Here is a 19,141-nt window from a genome sequence, read left to right as displayed (position 1 = left end):
TACTAAAGTGTCTGCACAACCGGTGCCGTATTTATAAAGCCCACATCTGCTGAAAGACCTGTAATGCTATACCAGCTCATGAACTCTGCCGGAACGGTCGACATGGGAGGATTTTTAATACTTCCACTACTTACAAAGAGAAAGATGGAGAAAAGAGAGCCGATCGATTACAAAGGGAAGTCTTTTAATCCATCTTCTCGGTGATCTTTGGCGGCTGTGTGATGCTATTTACATTGAACAGAAAGGAGGAGACAGAGGATGGATAGGAACGGAGGAGGTGGGGGCGGAGCTACCTCAGCACATAAAACCCCTCGCTAAAAGGGGAACACGTTCGTTTGTGCCAGAGCCACTCTCCTGTAATCACGGGAGATGGGGCAGTCTGTGCCGTGAGGACGCAGATCGGAAGAAGGCAAACAGGGACAAGAAAACAAGCGAGTCCGAAGAGGACATCTGGAGAAAGCGGAAGGCAGGAGACGGGGAGGGGAAAGCAACACACGCCAGGTGGAAATAGGACCTAGAGCAAACCGGTCGGGTCCACAGTTGTTCCTGGGAGAGAAGAGAGTACCGGAGGATTGCCATTTTTCCTGTCAGTTAATTAAAACTACTTTTATCCTCATCATAAAAGAAAAGGGTAAGGGGAGGTAAAGACAATCTATTTTCTTAGGGGAAGAGCTGAGGAAAATCCGGACTACCTCTTTGAAGCATCTGAAATAAGCCACTGCCTGGTACACATTGCAGAAAGGTCCTGGTTTCTGAAGAGCTACATCCTTTTTCAGGAGAATCCCAGCCGGAGTAGCTGGTACAGTTCTATTTTTATATTTAAATATCTATGTCTCCCCCCTGCCGCCCCCAGCAACACTTTCCTTGTTTGTAAGCACGAGTGACAAGAAAGTGTGAAGGCAGAGTAGAAATATTTTCATTTTTCTCTTTTATCTGCCTGGGTCTTTTTTTTTTTTAAGAGGGTAGGAGTGGTCCTTATCACATCACGGAAAAGGACATCTCCATTTGAAAGGCTTTCTCTCTAAATATATTTACACCCATATGCATTAGAAAGAGAGATACCTTTTGGAGGTTGAAATCCTACTGAGAAACATGGAAAAAGGAGCCAGGCACCGAAACAACACTGGAAAGAACCACCCAGGTGGGAGCGAGTCGGAGGCCAGCCCCGAGACTGGTTCTGGAGGGGGCGGAGTGGCCCTGAAGAAAGAGATTGGATTGGTCAGTGCTTGTGGTATCATTGTAGGTGAGTCCAATTCCTTTCCCCACCGACCACTCCTCCCCGTCTGGTGGTCCTCTTGTAGAACCTTAACCCCTCATTCCCCCAACCCCCGTAAAGCACTATTTCTACTTCCTGCTCCCTTAGAAGAGTTGTCATTCACCTGTGCTGTAACCTATTCCCACTGGTCAAGTTTGAGAGGTATAGGAAGTGCTGTATGTCATACATCTCTTCCTCCAAACCCGGCTGAGAAGTTCTGTCCAGTGTTCACGGAATGGAGCAAATAGGGGCACACATCTGGCTGATGGTCATTGTTGCCTGGGAGCTTGTTGAAAATATAGGTCTCCGGGCTCCACACTTGAGGGTTCTGATTCAGTTGACTTAAGGTAGGGCTGGGGAACCTAGATTTTTAACAGGCTTTCCTCCAGCCATCTCCTTAGCAGGCTGTGGACTGGCTTTTGAGACATACTTAGTCGCTGTTTCATTGTTTACATTATATGAGACTATGGGCCTAGGGGGTGTGTAATAATAAATATAGCTACAAACAGCAGTATAAGAATGCTTTGCCTTTCTATAGCTTTTACACCTTATACAGCACTTTCTCTTGGCGAAATACCTGTGATGGGGCTGTTATTCCCATTTCAGAGATGAGGAAATAAATTATGGGAGAAAAGAAGAGACCGATTTTGCTTTTCTGTAAATGTGTAGTTGGCAGTTTCTCTCGTTGCTTAATGGAGTCCATGTAACATCCACGTCTCTTAACATCCACGGAAGACCCTGTGAGGTCCTCAAAGGGAAATGGGAATAACTAGAATGGGGAGTCCGGCAGGAGGCTTTGAAACTGGGGGAGCCTGAGTGTCCCCGAGAGTGCCAGTGCAGGCCACTCCAACCCCCTAACTGTACTGTACCGGGCAGGGGGTCCCAAATATGGCTCCATCTCGAGACAACACATATTCCTCTTTCCAGAGAGGCCCTAGAGGTCGATGGGCAATGGGTCATTACTGTCCTCACTCCAGAGGGTGAGAGTTTCTTCTGCTGTCTTTGGTAGAGGGCTTTACCTTTCTCCCAGAGAAAGGGGCATGGGACAGTCAGGCCAGATAGGTTTCTGTGCAGACTTCCTTTTGAAGGCATGTGGTATCCTGGTGCCCACAGCACTTGGATAACCCCATGGTCCTCATGGTAGCACAGAGGCATTTTGGCACCTGAGCAATGGTGGCACTGGAGAACACCCTTGAAATCAAATAAAATCAGTACAATATTCAGATAGTCCTCTTCACCTCTACACCCAGCCTTCATACATCATGGTATCTCCACTCTGCTTTCAAAGTGGAATCCCACTTTATCTAATTCTCTGACACTGGGAGGTTTTCCAGGCATCTACAGTTTAAGAAAGGTAATGTTATTTTAAACAATTATAGTCATGATTTGAATCTCTCATTACCTTTTCTGTCTCTCCTTTATTTCAATTGCTGTAAAAAATGAGATCAGCAAAGTACTCAATATGTATAGCACATGCCAATTTAAGGTCTATAAATAGCCCAGAGCCTGTTACCTCTTTCACCAGTTTGACTGAGAGGATTAAGAATTTTCCCCCTTTGGGAAGGTTCTGTTATATCCGCAGAGTGCACACCCACATACACACAAGCACAATCAGACCTCCTTCCTGCCTCAGCCTTGCTCACCCACCCCTACATATGTGCAGGTATTCAAGAGTAGAGAATATTCTCCTATATACTGAGCTTGTTTTTGTCTCTTTCTTTATCGTTTGTCTAAGACTATGAAGAAATGGGAGTGTCCAGGTATAAGAGGTATAGTTTTAGTTGGGTGAATGCTACTACTGATTTGTCCACAGCCTCATGGATAGCACTTCACAGTAAGAATAGTCCCAATGCTCCCATTGGTATTATAGCAACCAGAATAGTAACTCTGGTAGTCTATGGTGAAAAGAGATCCCAAATATGTGATTTCAGAGAAATCAGGATATTTTTCCAAAGTGCAAGAGTCCTTGTACAGTTAGTAGTCACGATTGTATCTCCATTTAAGCTGAGACACACATTTCCCCGTTAGGGTGTTGTGGAGACGAAATCCTTTCCATTTCCCCTCCTGTGTGGCTGTTGATTTACAAATGTGCTGAGTAGCTGCCCTGTCCTCTAGAGGGGTTTCCGAGTGGATGACAGTGATTCAAGTTTTTTCAAGACCAAATGCAAAAATAGAAATGGCATTTTTCACATGGAATTCAGTGATCTGGTGTGCACTGTCAACACTGTGGAAGGAAGAGAATTTGAAGGCAAAAAGAGAAAGGAAATTTCCTAAGTGAATCAGGTCATGAGGTATGGGAAAGTAGCAACTGCCTCAAATCTATCTCATATCCAATTGACTTAGAGGGATAAGTTAAACTATGTTTCATAAAACCTCATAAAATTTCACTCACAATCATCATTGATGATTTAAAATAGGAATAACAAAATGGCAGGTGTTACAAGAATATAAAATGAACTAATAGAAGACTCATGCCCTAGAATTATTTATAATCTGACTGGGGAGATGAGATTTATATACATTAGACAGAGAACATTGAAAATTTATGATATGGTTGAGCTGTGTAAGGAGGACAAAGTTAGGTGAATGGTGAGAAGCACAAAGAGAGAGGAGTTCTCACCCAGAACTAGATTAAGAAGCATCCTGAAGGACATGGAGAAAGATGAAGTAGAGAAGATAATTCTGGGACTAGACGGAAAATGACTAAACTGTTATTTCCTTGAGCAAAAAAATGTGTCGCATACGTCTCTGAATCTTTAGTGCTCAGCAGAGTCCCTGACGTGAAACAGTTACTCAAATGATTGTTGAATTTAATTGAGCCTTGGACAAAGATCTGAAGACAGTAGTAATGAAAAGTATTTATCTGAAGGGCTCTTGGGAACCTGGCTTGAAAATCTTTAAGCCAGGGATAATTCCATCAACTTGGAAATGAGGTTGACCTGTTTTTAATTTTTTAACATCACCTCTGCCCTAATCTAACCAGGCTATTGCTCTCCACATACTTGGCCAAGGAAACCTGTTGGCAACAGGTGAACTCAGATTTCTCCATGAATGTGGAGTCACCCCCAAATCTAAGGAGAGTATGAAGGAGCAGCAAAATTCATTAATTGATGCTATCAAAGCTACTGTTAATAGCTGTCATTATTAAACACTTATTATGTGCCAGACGCTGTCCAGTTACCAAACATACATTGTCTTATTTATCCCTCACAATAATCCCGTGTGGTAGGCACTTCTTCGCCCTTTATCCAGATAAGAAAATAGAGGCTCAGAGGGACAAGCAACTTGCTGAAGGTCACACAGCTGAAAAGTATTGAAGACTCAAACCTAGAGCTTGTCTGAATCTTGAATCAAGCTTGTAAGCATTGTTCTCTACTCTTTTAATTTTCATGTCCTAAAAGAGGTGTTTTCATTTAGATCCTGGGCAGAGGTCCTTATTTGTTTTTATAGATGAGGCAGTTAGTGTTGCGTTCCAGGCGAGGAAGTGTCCCAGTATAAATGAGAACTGAGCAATCGGCTGGGAGTGGAAGAAGGTATCGTTCTGGTACAGCTGCAGGAACACTTGTCGGGGAGCCTGAGGTGCGCTGGCTCAGCTACTGCAGGATGTGATCAGCACAGACCATGCTCCCATTAACTCTCCCACATGCACACCTTTCCTCTCAGGACCAGCATTCTTTGTAGCCATGGTAGAGGCGCCCACAGAGTTCCTGGCTGTTTAGGTCACTTTATATCAGTTATGTATTTAGGTATGTACCCAGAATCTAGGTCTGAAGGCACTAGTTCAGCTACAGAGCCTACAGAAAAGATTCATGATTTGTTAGACCATTTTGTTTTTAGCACAATGTATGTTTATGGGTTACCTTGGTATATTTGCTGCAGAGCAATATTGGATGCAGGTCTAGCTATTAGACCACTCTCTTTCAGCTAACAAGATGTTTAAAATATAGTATTTATTGAGCTCTTACTAAATGCCAGTTCCTGTGCTATAAATTCTTTACATATATTACCTTATTTAATCCTGACTACAGTCCTATGGAAATAGGTATTATAACTCTATTTTATTTTTTAATTAATTAATTTTATTTATTTATTTATTTATGGCTGCATTGAGTCTTTGTCGCTGCACGCGGGCTTTCTCTAGTTGCGGCAAGTGGGGCCTACTCTTCATTGCGGTGTGCGGGCTTCTCATTGTGGTGGCTTCTCTTGTTGCGGAGCACGGGCTCTAGGCGCACGGGCTTCACTAGTTGTGGCACGCGGGCTCTAGAGTGCAGGCTCAGTAGTTGTGGCGCATGGGCTTAGTAGTTGTGTCTCACGGGCTCTAGAGCGCAGGCTCAGCACGTGGGATCCTCCCGGACCAGGGCTCAAACCCGTGTCCCCTGCATTGGCAGGTGGATTCTTAACCACTGTGCCACCAGGGAAGTCTCTATAACTCTATTTTAAACATGGGGAAATTGAGTCACAGAGCTGGGAAGTAATTTGCCTGGGATCACACAACTGACTGCTGAGATGGTCTGACTCCACAGCCAAAGCTCTTAGCCATTCCCCGTTTCTAATTGGTGACCAAGAGAGGCAGGAGGGAGGCTGGTGTGTATTGTGTGGTGGGGCAGTGGGACATGCAGGCCCATAACCCTGACATTGGAGTCTGGAAAGACCGTGGATGTCTGATGCTGGAAAAATTGGGGGAAACCTTCTTTTAAAGGCTATTTGTCAACAAAGAATTGTGGCTATAGGTATAACCATACTGAAATGGCACTGGACTGATTTGGAAATATTTCAGGTCCAAAAGATTTTCAGACCTGTGTGTTTTTACACCACTTCAGAAAATTTTACATTTTAGTCTCTAATTTGATGTATTAGCTTTCTAATCCCCAAAATGTCAATTGGATGTTAACCAGAGGCTGGAGTGTGAAAATTGCTTCTCGAGTTTGAACTTCAATTTTTTTTTTAAACATGGAAGGATTAGCATTTGGTTCATTCATGATGAAAACATGTTTAAAACTGTCATTGTTCTCAAAGAAAACTCTGAGACAGAAGCCAACTACGACACTTGTCAAAATAAACACATCTTAGTGAATAGAGAAATGCTATACCCAGCGGTGTAGTAATAATAATAATAATAATAATATAAGTAGCTACCATTTCCTGAGCACTTCTACGCACCCAATTCGTAGTACCTGATCAGTGCTTTATGAATATTCTCATCTAATCCCATGAAATAAGTACTGTGATAGAAAGGATGGGATTGAATGAATAAGTAACTGAACAGTGGCAGAGCCAGGATTCCCATCCAGGTCATTGAACTCTGAAGCCACTGGGCTTAATCAAAATGCTCCACAGCATGGAGCTCAGGGTGGCTGGAACCAGGTATCTTGTTGCTTCGTGCCAGGAACCAGGGAGCTCAAGGAGCAAGCTGGTTGAGCCTGCTACCGGCAGGGCTGCAATATGTTCTCTCAAAGAGCAGAGTTATGCAGAATAAGTGAGTAGCAGGAGACACTTAGGTTAGGGAAAGAAAATAGAAACCCAGCAGGTAAAAAACTATGTTCCAAGAAACAGAACCAAACAGCCCATTCTGTTTAGAAAAGCAGCAACACAAAAACACCCTGTACCCAGATCAGATGACCTTCTCAGAGAGGCCAGCACCATATATATCACTTTTTCTGAATGAAATCGGCTTACTGAAGTGGCATGGAGGTATGGGGCATACTGGGTGAGGCTTTCAAGTTGCCCAGCTACCAAGGTTTTCTGCTTTCCTCTGAGGGTTAATCCAGCAGCACAGCTGCCTGCAAAGAAATGCTTCAGGAATGTCTGTTGTTGCTCTTGTTGTTTGGTTGTTATTTTTTTGGGGGGGGTGAGGGGTTATCAAAAAAGCAGGCATGAGCAAATAATCCCAAGAATATATTCTGAACCACCCCAAACAACAGGAAGTTAGGAGTCCATCCCTTCTAATTTTTAACTCCCAGCTGAGCGTACAGAGCGAGAAGGATCATGCCTTGTTCCCCTCCCAGAACCTGCCTGCAAAAGAGCCCTCCCCACCCTTCCCCCCCACCCCCCCCACCGGCTCTTCTCCCTGGACATCTGGAATGGCAAAGTGCAGACAGCTCCCTGGCTCAGGGGTAGGGGCTGCTGGTCATAGGATCCGGATCGGCCCATATTTAACATTTCGCAAACACTCATTCAGCATTATGTGCTAGGCCCTGTGCTAAGCACCGGTAAATTTTACTTCTAAGAAGCCAAATTATCTCTCAAGTCTATTTTAAGCTGTTTTATTTATAGAATGAATGAAGTCTGAGCTGAGAAGCTTTATCGATTGCATCTCATCCCTCATCCTTCGACACAGTCATGAGTCTTCCCGTTGGTTTGCTCCCTGCTGTAAATATCTTCAGCATTACCAGTGACGTCACTCCTGGGGAGAGGATTTCACATTATGCCTTAAGATGCTCTGGGCAGTCTCACACTGAGCAGCATATTGTGAAGGTCGACAACCCAGAGGGTGTTCCATTGCTGCAGAATTGCTAGTGTACTTTTCTCAGTATATATAGATTTTCAAGGTGTCTGTTTGTACATCTGTGAGATGCGTAAATGCTTTAGCTGCCTCTTTAGAGTACAATTATGCATAGGGTGTTTACTCAGCAGCTGATACAGCCAGGTCAGGTTGCCTTAGGGATAAGGAGGCATTTGTTAAGTGGGCCCTGATGCTGGAAGTAGGAAGCACAGAATGAATTTTTCCATGATTTGTGTCAGCATGTTGTGGAAAGGGAGGAACCATTGATGATATCACAGAACAGGAAGAGCTTTGGAGATAGTCCTGGATTTTTAAACTACTTCCCTATTTACAAGCTTGGTAACCTGGAACAAGTTAATTATCAGTAAAATAGAAATTTCTTGTTGAGTATTAAAATAAAGCTGGTAGGGCTTCCCTGGCGGTGCAGTGGTTGAGAGTCCGCCTGCCGATGCAGGGGACACGGGTTCCTGCCCCGGTCTGGGAAGATCCCACATGCCGTGGAGCGGCTGGGCCCGTGAGCCATGGCCGCTGAGCCTGCGCGTCCGGAGCCTGTGGTCCGCAACGGGAGAGGCCACAACAGTGAGAGGACCGCGTACCGCAAAAATAAATAAACAAATAAAATAAAATAAAATAAGGCTGGTATCCTATGGTATATGTTCAGTAAATATTAGTTTCGTTCTCTCCTTTAAGCTCATCATCCACCACCTCCTCTTCCCCCAATCCCCACTCCCACCCCACCTCCACACTCACTAATTCTGGTTTAGAAACGTAGATTAGATTAGGTTGATTGGGTGATGAGAAGAACTGGCAAATTCAGCCCAAGTCTGACCTGTTTATCAAGCAGCCAATGCTTTTCCTTTTCTCTCTGTTGACTTGAGTCTACTTACTCATCAGCTTCTTGTGCTTCCCTGTTCCAGGAAGCTTTCTTTGAACAGCCTCCTCCGGTGACCTTTTCCATCCCTAACATCTTGTCATGAGTCACAATTGCGCTCATGCAACTTCTGCTCTCCCTGGTGGTGTCAGTTCTGTGTCCACATGCATCATGTTCACTTCTCCACACGATTCCCTGAGGGCAGGGACTGAGTCTTTCTCATTTTCACATCCCCGTGTATTCAGCCTGGCACAGGGTAAGTGCTTAGAAAGTATTCGTTGAAAAATAGCAGTCAGTCTAAGCCAGATCATACATTAGAGACCCGTCTGCCAGCAATGTGAATATGCTTTATTTTTTTGGCTGCATTCGGGATCTTAGTTCCCTGACCAGGGATCGAACCTGCGCCCTCTGCAGTGGAAGCATGGACTCTTAAACACTGGACCGCCAGGGAAGTCCCTGAATATGCTTAACAATACCGTACACTTAAAAATGGTTAAGGTGGTAAATTTAATGTTGTGTGCTGAAAAAATATTTTTTTAGCTTAAAAATGAGTTATTCCCATAAACAATAAATTTTTGCACTTAGCAAAAAACAAACAAAACACCAAGCACCCAAATCTCATTTAAGTTCAGATTTGAAAAGGACTTTAGGAACTAACCAGATGATGACAGGCTTATCTCAACCTTGGCACTATTACCTTTTGGGCCAGATACTTTGTTGTTTTGGGGGGCTGTCCCATGCAGCATCCCTGGCCTCTACCCATTAGATGCCAGTAGCACCGCCTCCCCAGTTGTGACAGCCAAAAATGTCTCCAGACACTACCAATTGTCCCCTGAGGGTGGGGAGATGGTGCAGAATTGCCGCTGGATGAGAACCACTGAGGTAGACAAAGCCTCTCACTGCTGGTGCCTGGTTTCCCAACCAGACAAGGAGATGCTGGAAGCCTGATATGAATCCTTAATGGTCATTTTTGAGGGCTCAGCACTCTTAGCCCCTCAGGCCAGGATGCCTGTCTTTCAATGGCTGGTGGGTGGTGGTTGGCTCCATCTATTATGTTAAAAGTCCATGTGTGAACAAGTACTTCCCAATTACCTTTCGAAGCAAGCATGTACAGAGTGGGTGCTCAATAAATACTTCTTGAGATGTAATTACCTGTTGGCCACCCACCTGTGGCATCTAAAAATTGTACCCAGACAATGCTTCATGGTCCTGGCTCTGCAGTACTATTTCAGAGCCAAACTTCCAAAACAAGACCATTATTGGTGTCTTCTAGAGATTATCTCTATCCCTACTGCTATAAATCCTAGTAGCTTCTTATATTTGCTGGCATTAAACAGATTATAAAGTGTTTCCATGCATGTGTGATCACCTTTCATCCCCACAACAACCCTGTGAGGTAGGCAAGGAGGGAGCAAGTATTCCCATTTAACAGATGAAGCAGAGGCTCTCAGAAAAATTCAGGTCACACGGCTTATGAGTGGCAAAGCAAGAACTCAATGGCTCCTCCGACTCTAAGTCTAGCACCCATTTCACTCTTTAGCATGGAATCCAAACCAGCAGGGTCCTAGAGCGCCTTCCACATCTCTGTTCGGCAGGAGATGGCAACACCACAGGGTGTGTGTCGGAGTCTTGACCAGCCGTCACCCTGAGGTAGCTGTTTGTACAATCCTGATGGGAAGTGGACACAGGGTGAGAAGCATGGTGAGATTCCAGGCCTGCCATGAGGATCAAAGCCTGGCCTCGATATGCTGACACTGCTTCCATGCTGTTCCCCTAGTCCTGAAAAGCCTGAGACCCTCCCAGCCACTTTGTGGGAGAAGAACAAAGAAGGTTCACCTTGGCTTTCTCTGGATATCATAGAAAAGGACAGAACCTCCAAGGGCCAGGAGAAGCTCTGGCTAGATACCAAGAGGAGCATGAGTCAGTAGGGAAGGCCAAAGCCTTTTGGATTTGAGGGTCTGTTGGGCATTCGAAGTCTGTAATTCCATGCCCTAGGAAATTCTTTGATGACTACAGCCTTCTAGCAGGGACAGGCCTGGAAGTGAGTAAGGCCTTAATAGGAATCACATAAGTATTTGCCCACAGGTGAAGTCATCAGTTATTCATGGCAAATGTGGATTTTCTCAATTCCAGCAGTTTTTCTAGTGACAACTTGCCCACTGATACAACTTGGCCCCTTTTTAATGGAGTGGTTCACTTGGCTTTTCTTTGCCAGAACAAGCCAAGCTGGACCTCATTGTCCAGGCACTCTAGGACTGATTTTTCACTAAAGAAGATCTATGTGATGAGACGGTTATTTTCCCAATTGGGGTGGATGAAAGAGAGGATTGAAACCCTGACCTCCAGTACCTTGGCTCTACCAGACAGTTGGGCATCTCATTCTTGAATGGCTTTGTAGCTGATGAGTCTAAGAGGAAAACAATGGAGAAAAAAAATCTCTGCCATAATCAACTTTCTTCCAACCTCTCATCAAGAAAGGTTCATAGCCAAGGTAGAAAAGCCCTTTCCCAGTTCTCCTTTTTCTTTTTTTTTTTAATAAATTCATTTATTTAATTTATTTATTTCTGGCTGTATTGGGTCTTCGTTGCTGCACGTGGGCTTTCTCTGGTTGTGGCGAGAGGGGCTACTCTTCTTCGCGGTGCGTGTGCTTCTCATTGCGGTGGCTTCTCTTGTTGCAGAGCCTGGGCTCTAGGCGCGCGGGCTTCAGTAGTTGGGGTGCGCGGGCTTCATTGGTTGGGGTGCGCGGGCTTAGTTGCTCCGCAGCACGTGGCAGCTTCCCAGACCAGGGCTCGAACCTGTGTCCTCTGCATTGGCAGGCGGATTCTTAACCACTGCGCCACCAGGGAAGCCCGGGAAGCCCCCAGTTTTCCTCTTTCAAAGACACTCCAGATAACCCTCATTTGGACAGTGTAAAGTCTAAAAACCCTGCAGTTAAGGTGTGTGTTCTGTAATTTCTAGAGGAGAGGCAGCTTGGAGTAGGAGGAACCCTTGGGCCAGGAGTCCAAGGTCATGCCTCTGGTTCAGGCCTTGCTACCTATGCAGTATGTGACTTTGATCAAAGCTCTTCACCTCTCTGAACCTCAGTCTTTGCAAAGGTAAATAGGGATGATAGTGCCTGACCTGTGCACCCAAGAAAGTAGCTGTGAGAATCAAGTAAGGTAATGGACATGAACATTATGTAAATCATCATTGAACGTGGTATTGCAGTAGAAGGAAAGAATCAGATCTGTGTTCCAGTTCTTTAATAAGCATCTTCTGTGAACCATTCTCATTGCCTATAGGGTGGAGCATGTAAAATTGACAATTTTCAGGGAAAAGCTTAAGGCTGTGAAAGAAGATTTAGGTTCTAATCCAGTCACTACTAACTTACCCTGTGATTTAGGCAAATAACTACCTCTCTGGGTCTCAGTTTCTTCATCTGTAAAATAGGGATAATAATACCTCCCTCATTTTCTCCATTTGGAAAAATGAGAATAATAGTTGCCCCACTTTCTTTCCCCATAAATTGGAGATGGTAACAGTAGCCAGTCTACTCAGCAGTGAAATGAGTAGGTTGCTTTACTCATTTGCCTACAGTACACACTTGACATATTTCAAAGTTTTTGGAGGCTCCATATAAACAGGTATATTAGATTGCTCTGTGGAGATCATTTCTAGATTGACATCAGACATCATTTACTTGGTAAATATTTATAGAGTGTTTACTATGTGACATTTCACAGGTAAGCAATACAGTTTCTGCTTTCACAGAGCTTGCAGTCTTAGTGGGGGAGATATATATTAATCAAATAATTACACTAAAGATTGTATATAATAGGCATCACTTTTTAAATTTTTATTTTTTATTAATTTAATTTTATTTTTTATACAGCAGGTTCTTATTAGTTATCTATTTTATACATATTAGTATATATATGTCAACTCCAATCTCCCAATTCATCCCACCACTCCACCCACCGCCCCCCCCACCACTTTCCCCGCTTGGTGTCCATACATTTGTTCTCTACATCTGTGTCTCTATTTCTGCCCTGCAAACTGGTTCATCTGTACCATTTTTCTAGGTTCCACATATATGCATTAATATACGATATTTGTTTTTCTCTTTCTGACTTACTTCACTCTGTATGACAGTCTCTAGATCCATTCACGTCTCAACAAATGACCCAATTTCGTTCCTTTTTATGGCTAATATTCCATTGTATATATATACCACATCTTCTTTATCCATTCGTCTGTCGATGGGCATTTAGGTTGCTTCCATGACCTGGCTATGGTAAATAGTGCTGCAATGAACATTGGGGTGCATGTGTCTTTTTTTTTTTTTTTTGCATTTGCCTGCAATTTGGTCAAATAATATATATATTTTTAACATCTTTATTGGAGTATAATTGCTTTACAATGGTGTGTTAGTTTCTGCTTTATAACAAAGTGAGTCAGTTATACATATACATATGTTCCCATATCTCTTCCCTCTTGCGTCTCCCTCCCTCCCACCCTCCCTACCCCACCCCTCTAGGTGGTCACAAACCACCGAGCTGATCTCCCTGTGCAATGCGGCTGCTTCCCACTAGCTATCTATTTTACATTTGGTAGTGTATATATGTCCATGCCACTCTCTCACTTTGTCACAGCTTACCCTTCCCCCTCCCCATATCCTCAAGTCCATTCTCTAATAGGTCTGTGTCTTTATTCCCGTTTTACCCCTAGGTTCTTCATGACGCGTGTGTCTTTTTGAATTATGGTTTTCTCTGGGTATATGCCCAGTAGTGGGATTGCTGGGTCATATGGTAATTCTATTTTTAGTTTTTTAAGGAACCTCCATACTGTTCTCCATAGTGGCTGTATCAATTTACATTCCCACCAACAGTGCAAGAGGGTTCCCTTTTCTCCACACCCTCTCCAGCATTTGTTGTTTGTAGATTTTCTGATGATGCCCATTCTAACTGGTGTGAGATGATACCTCATTGTAGTTTTGATTTGCATTTCTCTAATCATTAGTGATGTTGAGCAGCTTTTCATGTGCTTCTTGGCCATCTGTATGTCTTCTTTGGAGAAATGTCTATTTAGGTATTCTGCCCATTTTTGGATTGGGTTGTTTGTTTTTTTGATATTGAGCTGCATGAGCTGTTTATATATTTTGGAGATTAATCCTTTGTCTGTTGATTCTTTTGCAAATATTTTCTCCCATTCTGAGTGTTGTCATTTTGTCTTGTTTGTAGTTTTCTTTGCTTTGCAAAAGCTTTTAAGTTTCATTAGGTCCCATTTGTTTATTTTTGTTTTTATTTCCATTACTCTAGAAGGTGGATCAAAAAAAATCTTGCTGTGATTTATGTCAAAGAGTGTTCTTCCTATGTTTTCCTCTAAGAGTTTTGTAGTGTCTGGTCTTACATTTAGGTCTCTAATCCATTTTGAGTTTATTTTTGTGTATGGTGTTAGGGAGTGTTCTAATTTCATTCTTTTACATGTAGCTGTCCAGTTTTCCCAGCACGACTTATTGAAGAGACTGTCTTTTCTCCATTGTATATCCTTGCCTCCTTTCTCATAGATTAGTTGACTGTAGGTGCGTGGGTTTATCTCTGGGCTTTCTATTTCGTTCCATTGATCTATATTTCTGTTTTTGTGCCAGTACCATATCGTCTTGATTACTGTAGCTTTGTAGTATAGTCTAAAGTCAGGGAGTCTGGTTCCTCCAACTCTGTTTTTATCTCTCAAGACTGCTTTTGTTATTCGGGGTCTTTTTTGTCTCCATACAAATTTTAAGATTTTTTGTTCTTGTTCTGTAAAAAATGCCACTGGTAATTTGATAGGGATTGCATTGAATCTGCAGATTGCTTTGGGTAGTATAGTCATTTCCACAATATTGATTCTTCCAGTCCAAGAACATGGTATATTTCTCCATCTGTTTGTGTCATCTTTCATTTCTTTCATCAGTGTCTTATAGTTTCCTCAGTACAGGTCTTTTACCTCCTTAGGGAGGTTTATTCCTAGGTATTTTATTCTTTTTGTTGCAATGGTGAATGGGATTGTTTCTTTAATTTCTCTTTATGATCTTTTGTTGTTAGTGTATAGGAATACAAGAGATTTCTGTGCATTAATTTTGTATCCTGCAACTTTACCAAATTCATTGATTAGCTCTGGTAGTTTTCTGGTGGCATCTTTAGGATTCTCTATGTGTAGTATCATGTCATCTGCAAACAGTGACAGTTTTACTTCTTCTTTTCCAATTTGTATTCCTTTTATTTCTTTTTCTTCTCTGATTGTCATAGCTAGGACTTCCAAAACTGTGTTGAATAATACTGGCGAGAGTGGACATACTTGTCGTGTTCCTGATGTTAGAGGAAATGCTTTCAGTTTTTCACCATTGAGAACAATGTTTGCTGTGGGTTTGTCATACATGGCCTTTATTATGTTGAGGTAGGTTCCCTCTATGCCCACTTTCTGGAGAGTTTTTGTCATAAATGGGTGTTGAATTTTTCAAACACTTTTTCTGCATCTGTTGAGATGATCATATGGTTTTTATTCTTCAATTTATTAATATGGTGTATCACAGTGATTGATTTGAGTATATTGAAGAATCCTTGCATCCCTGGGATAAATTCTACTTGATCATAGTGTATGATCCTTTAATGTGTTGTTGGATTCTGTTTGCTAGTATTTTGTTGAGGATTTTTGCATCTATATTCATCAGTGATATGGGTCTGTAATTTTCTTTTTTTGTAGTATCTTTGTCTGGTTTTGGTATGAGGGTGATGGTGGCCTCATAGAATGAGTTTGGGAGTGTTCCTTCCTCTGCAATTTTTTTTTTTTAATTTGGCTGCATTGGGTCTTCATTGCTGCGTGTGCGCTTTCTCTAGTTTTGGTGAGCAGGGGCTATTCTTCGTTGTGGTGAGTGGGCTTTTCGTTGCGGTGGCTTCTCTTGTTGCAGCGCACGGGCTCTGGGCACGCGGGCTTCAGTACTTGTGGCTCGCAGGCTCTAGAGTGCAGGCTTGGCAGTTGTGGCACACAGGCTTAGTTGCTCCATGGCATGTGGGATCTTCCCGGACCAAGGCTCGAACCCGTGTCCCCTGCACTGGCAGGCAGATTTTTAACCACTGTGCCACCAGGGAAGTCCCCTTTGCAATTTTTTGGAAGAGTTTGAGAAGGATGGGTGTTAGCTCTTCTCTAAATGTTTGAGAGAATTCCCCTGTGAAGCCATAATTTCCTGGACTTTTGTTTGTTGGAAGATTTTTAATCACAGTTTCAATTTCATTACTTGTGATTAGTCTGTTCATATTTTCTATTTCTTCCTGGTTCAGTCTTGGAAGGTTATACCTTTCTAAGAATTTATCCATTTCTTCCAGGTTGTCCTTTTTATTGGCATAGGGTTGCTTGTAGTAGTCTCTCAGGATGCTTTGTATTTCTGCAGTGTCTGTTGTAACTTCTCCTTTTTCATTTCTAATTTTATTGATTTGTGTCCTCTCCTTCTTTTTCTTGATGAGTCTGGCTAAAGGTTTATCAATTTTGTTTATCTTCTCAAAGAACCACCTTTTAGTTTTATTGATCTTTGCTATTGTTTTCTTTGTTTCATTTATTTCTGCTCTGATCTGTATGATTTCTTTCCTTCTGCTAACTTTGGGCTTTGTTTGTTCTTCTTTCTCTACTTCCTTTAGGTGTAAGGTTAGATTGTTTATCTGAGATTTTTATTGTTTCTTGAGGTAGGCTTGTATTTCTATAAACTTCCCTCTTAGAACTGCTTTTGCTGCATCCCATAGGTTTTGGATCATCATGTTTTCATTGTCATTTGTCTCTATGTCTTTTTTGATTTCCTTTTTGATTTCTTCAGTGATCTCTTGGTTATTTAGTAACGTATTATTTAGCCTCCATGTGTTTGTGTTTTTTACGTTTTTTTCCCTGTAATTGATTTCTAATCTCATAGTGTTGTGGTCAGGAAAGATGCCTGATATGATTTCAGTTTTCTTAAATTTACCGAGGCTTGATTTGTGACCCAAGATGTGATCTATCCTGGGGAATGTTCCGTGTGCACTTGAGAAGAAAGTGTAATCTGCTGTTTTTGGATGGAATGTCCTATAAATATCAATTAAATCTATCTGGTCTATTGTGTCATTTAAAGCTTGTGTTTCCTTATTAATTTTCTGTCTGGATGATCTGTCCATTGGTGTAAGTGAGGTGTTAAAGTCCCCCACTATTATTGTGTTACTGTCAATTTCCTCTTTTATAGCTGTTAGCATTTGCCTTATGTATTGACGTGCTCCTATGTTGGATACATATATATTTATAATTGTTATATCTTCTTCTTGGATTGATCCCTTGATCATTATGTAGTGTTCTTCATTGCCTCTTGTAACATTCTTTATTTTAAAGTCTATTTTAGCTGATATGAGTATTGCTACTCCAGCTTTCTTTTGACTTCAATTTGCGTGAAATATCTTTTTCCATCCCCTCACTTTCAGTCTGTATGTGTCCCTAGGTCTGAAGTGGGTCTCATGTAGACAGCATATATATGGGTCTTGTTTTTGGATCCATTCAGCAAGCCTGTGTCTTTTGGTTGGAGCATTTAATCCATTCACGTTTTAGGTAATTATCGATATGTATGTTCCTATTACCATTTTCTTAATTGTTATGGGTTTGTTTTTGTAGGTCCTTTTCTTCTCTTGTGTTTCCCACTTAGAGAAGTTCCTTTAGCATTTGTTATAGAGCTGGTCTGGCAGTGCTGAATTCTCTTAGCTTTTGCTTGTCTGTAAAGCTTTTGATTTCTCCATCGAATCTAAATATATCGTGCCACTCCCTTCTTGCTTATAGAGTTGCTGCTGAGAAATCAGCTGTTAACCTTATGGGAGTTCCCTTGTATGTTATTTGTCGTTTTTCCCTTGTTGCTTTCAGTAATTTTTCTTTGTCTTTAATTTTTGTCAATTTGATTACTATGTGTCTCGGCATGTTTCTCCTTGGGTTTATCCTGCCTGGGACTCTCTGCACTTCCTGGACTTGGGTGGCTATTTCCCTTCCCATGTTCGGGAAGTTTTCGACTATGATCTCTTCAAATATTTTCTTGGGTCCTTTCTCTCTCTCTTCTCCTTCTGGGACTCCTATAATGCGAATGCTGTTGCATTTAATGTTGTCCCAGAGGTCTCTTAAGCTATCTTCATTTCTTTTCATTCTTTTTTCTTTATTCTGTTCCACGGCAGTGAATTCCACCTTTCTGTCTTCCAGGTCACTTATCCGTTCTTCTGCCTCAGTTATTCTGCTATTGATTTCTTCTAGTGTATTTTTCATTTCAGTTATTGTATTGTTCATCTCTGTTTGTTTGTTCTTTAATTCTTCTAGGTGTTTGTTCTTTAATTCTTCTAGGTCTTTGTTAAGCATATCTTGCATCTTCTCGATCTTTGCCTCTGTTCTTTTTCCGGGGTCCTGGATCATCTTCACTATCATTATTCTGCATTCCTTTTCTGGAAGGTTGCCTAGCTCCACTTCATTTAGTTGTTTTTCTAGGGTTTTATCTTGTTCCTTCATCTGGTACAAAGTCCTCTGCCTTTTCATTTTGTTTGTCTTTCTTTGAATGTGGTTTTCCTTCCACAGGCTGCAGAATTGTAGTCTAATTTATTTATTTATTTGTTTGTTTATTTTTTAATTTTTGGCTGTGTTGGCTCTTTGTTGCTGTACATGGGCTTTCCCTAGTTGAGGCGAGCTGGGGCTACTCTTTTTTGCGGTGCAGGGGCTTCTCACTGCGGTAGCTTCTCTTATTGCGGAGCATGGGCTCTAGGTGCATGGGCTTCAGTAGTTGTGGCACAGGAGCTTAGTTGCTCCACGGCATGTGGGATCTTCCCGGACCAGGGCTCGATCCCGTGTCCCCTGCATTGGCAGGAGGGTTCTTAACCACTGCGCCACCAGGGAAGTCCCAGCATCACTTTTAAGTAAATGTAATGTGAATGTTCTTTGGGCTCCAGTACATAGCTGTGCTCTGAGTGACATTCCTCCCCCTGTAGAAATTCTAGAGGCTGCTAAGGGGGAGGAGACATCTGATTCTGGTTTTCTAGGTAGCGGCTTCCTAGAATCAGGGCAAGGCATTCCTCTCCTTCCCATCCCGTAGCGCTCAGTTTTGGTTAGCATAATTCAATTTTTTTTCCACTTTTATCTTTGTCATTTTAATTGATCAAAATTAAGATTGTTGATGGGGAGAGCTCAAGTTTTATAAAACAAGAACTCTTGTCCCAATGCCAACCCTCACCATCTACTACGGCAGCTGCATGGAAGGACACGTTATCCAAGAATCAGTGGAGACAGGAAGTAGTCAGACCCTCGAAAAGGGCTGTTGGTCTTTCACCTCCCACCCTCCACCTGGGGTGATGGGGAGGGGCACATACTGTGGAAATGTCAGAACGAAAGCAGGAGAACCGAAGTGCTCACTCATCTCCACTGCAGTGTTTTCTAAGAACCTTAGTGGAACTTTGACACTCCTCATTCCTGAGAAGATGGAATCTTTTCAGTACATCCACCGCCCTTTTCCCTGTGGCAGCAG

At 42.4% G+C, this 19,141-nt stretch overlaps 1 protein-coding gene across 3 annotated transcripts in view; it reads left to right on the top strand.

Moving 5' to 3' along the window:
* Positions 1-508: 508 nt before the first annotated feature.
* Positions 509-19,141, top strand: part of SLC7A8 (solute carrier family 7 member 8) — a 57,407-nt gene continuing 38,774 nt past the window's right edge. For 2 of the 3 annotated variants that reach the window (XM_081229050.1, XM_081229048.1), the window contains exon 1: positions 509-1,243. In XM_081229050.1, coding sequence (XP_081085176.1) covers positions 1,093-1,243 — 151 coding nt within the window. In that variant the 5' untranslated portion in view covers positions 509-1,092. Of the gene's footprint in view, positions 1,244-11,025; positions 11,120-19,141 lie in introns of those variants that run through there. The other variant, XM_081229049.1, reaches the window with a different exon arrangement.

The sequence above is a fragment of the Mesoplodon bidens genome (assembly GCF_964165515.1).
Source record: "Mesoplodon bidens genome assembly, chromosome: 3".
Taxonomy (NCBI): Eukaryota; Metazoa; Chordata; class Mammalia; order Artiodactyla; family Ziphiidae; genus Mesoplodon; species Mesoplodon bidens.
Note: the sequence above shows the minus strand (reverse complement) of the source record. Positions and strands in the feature narration are given on the sequence as shown.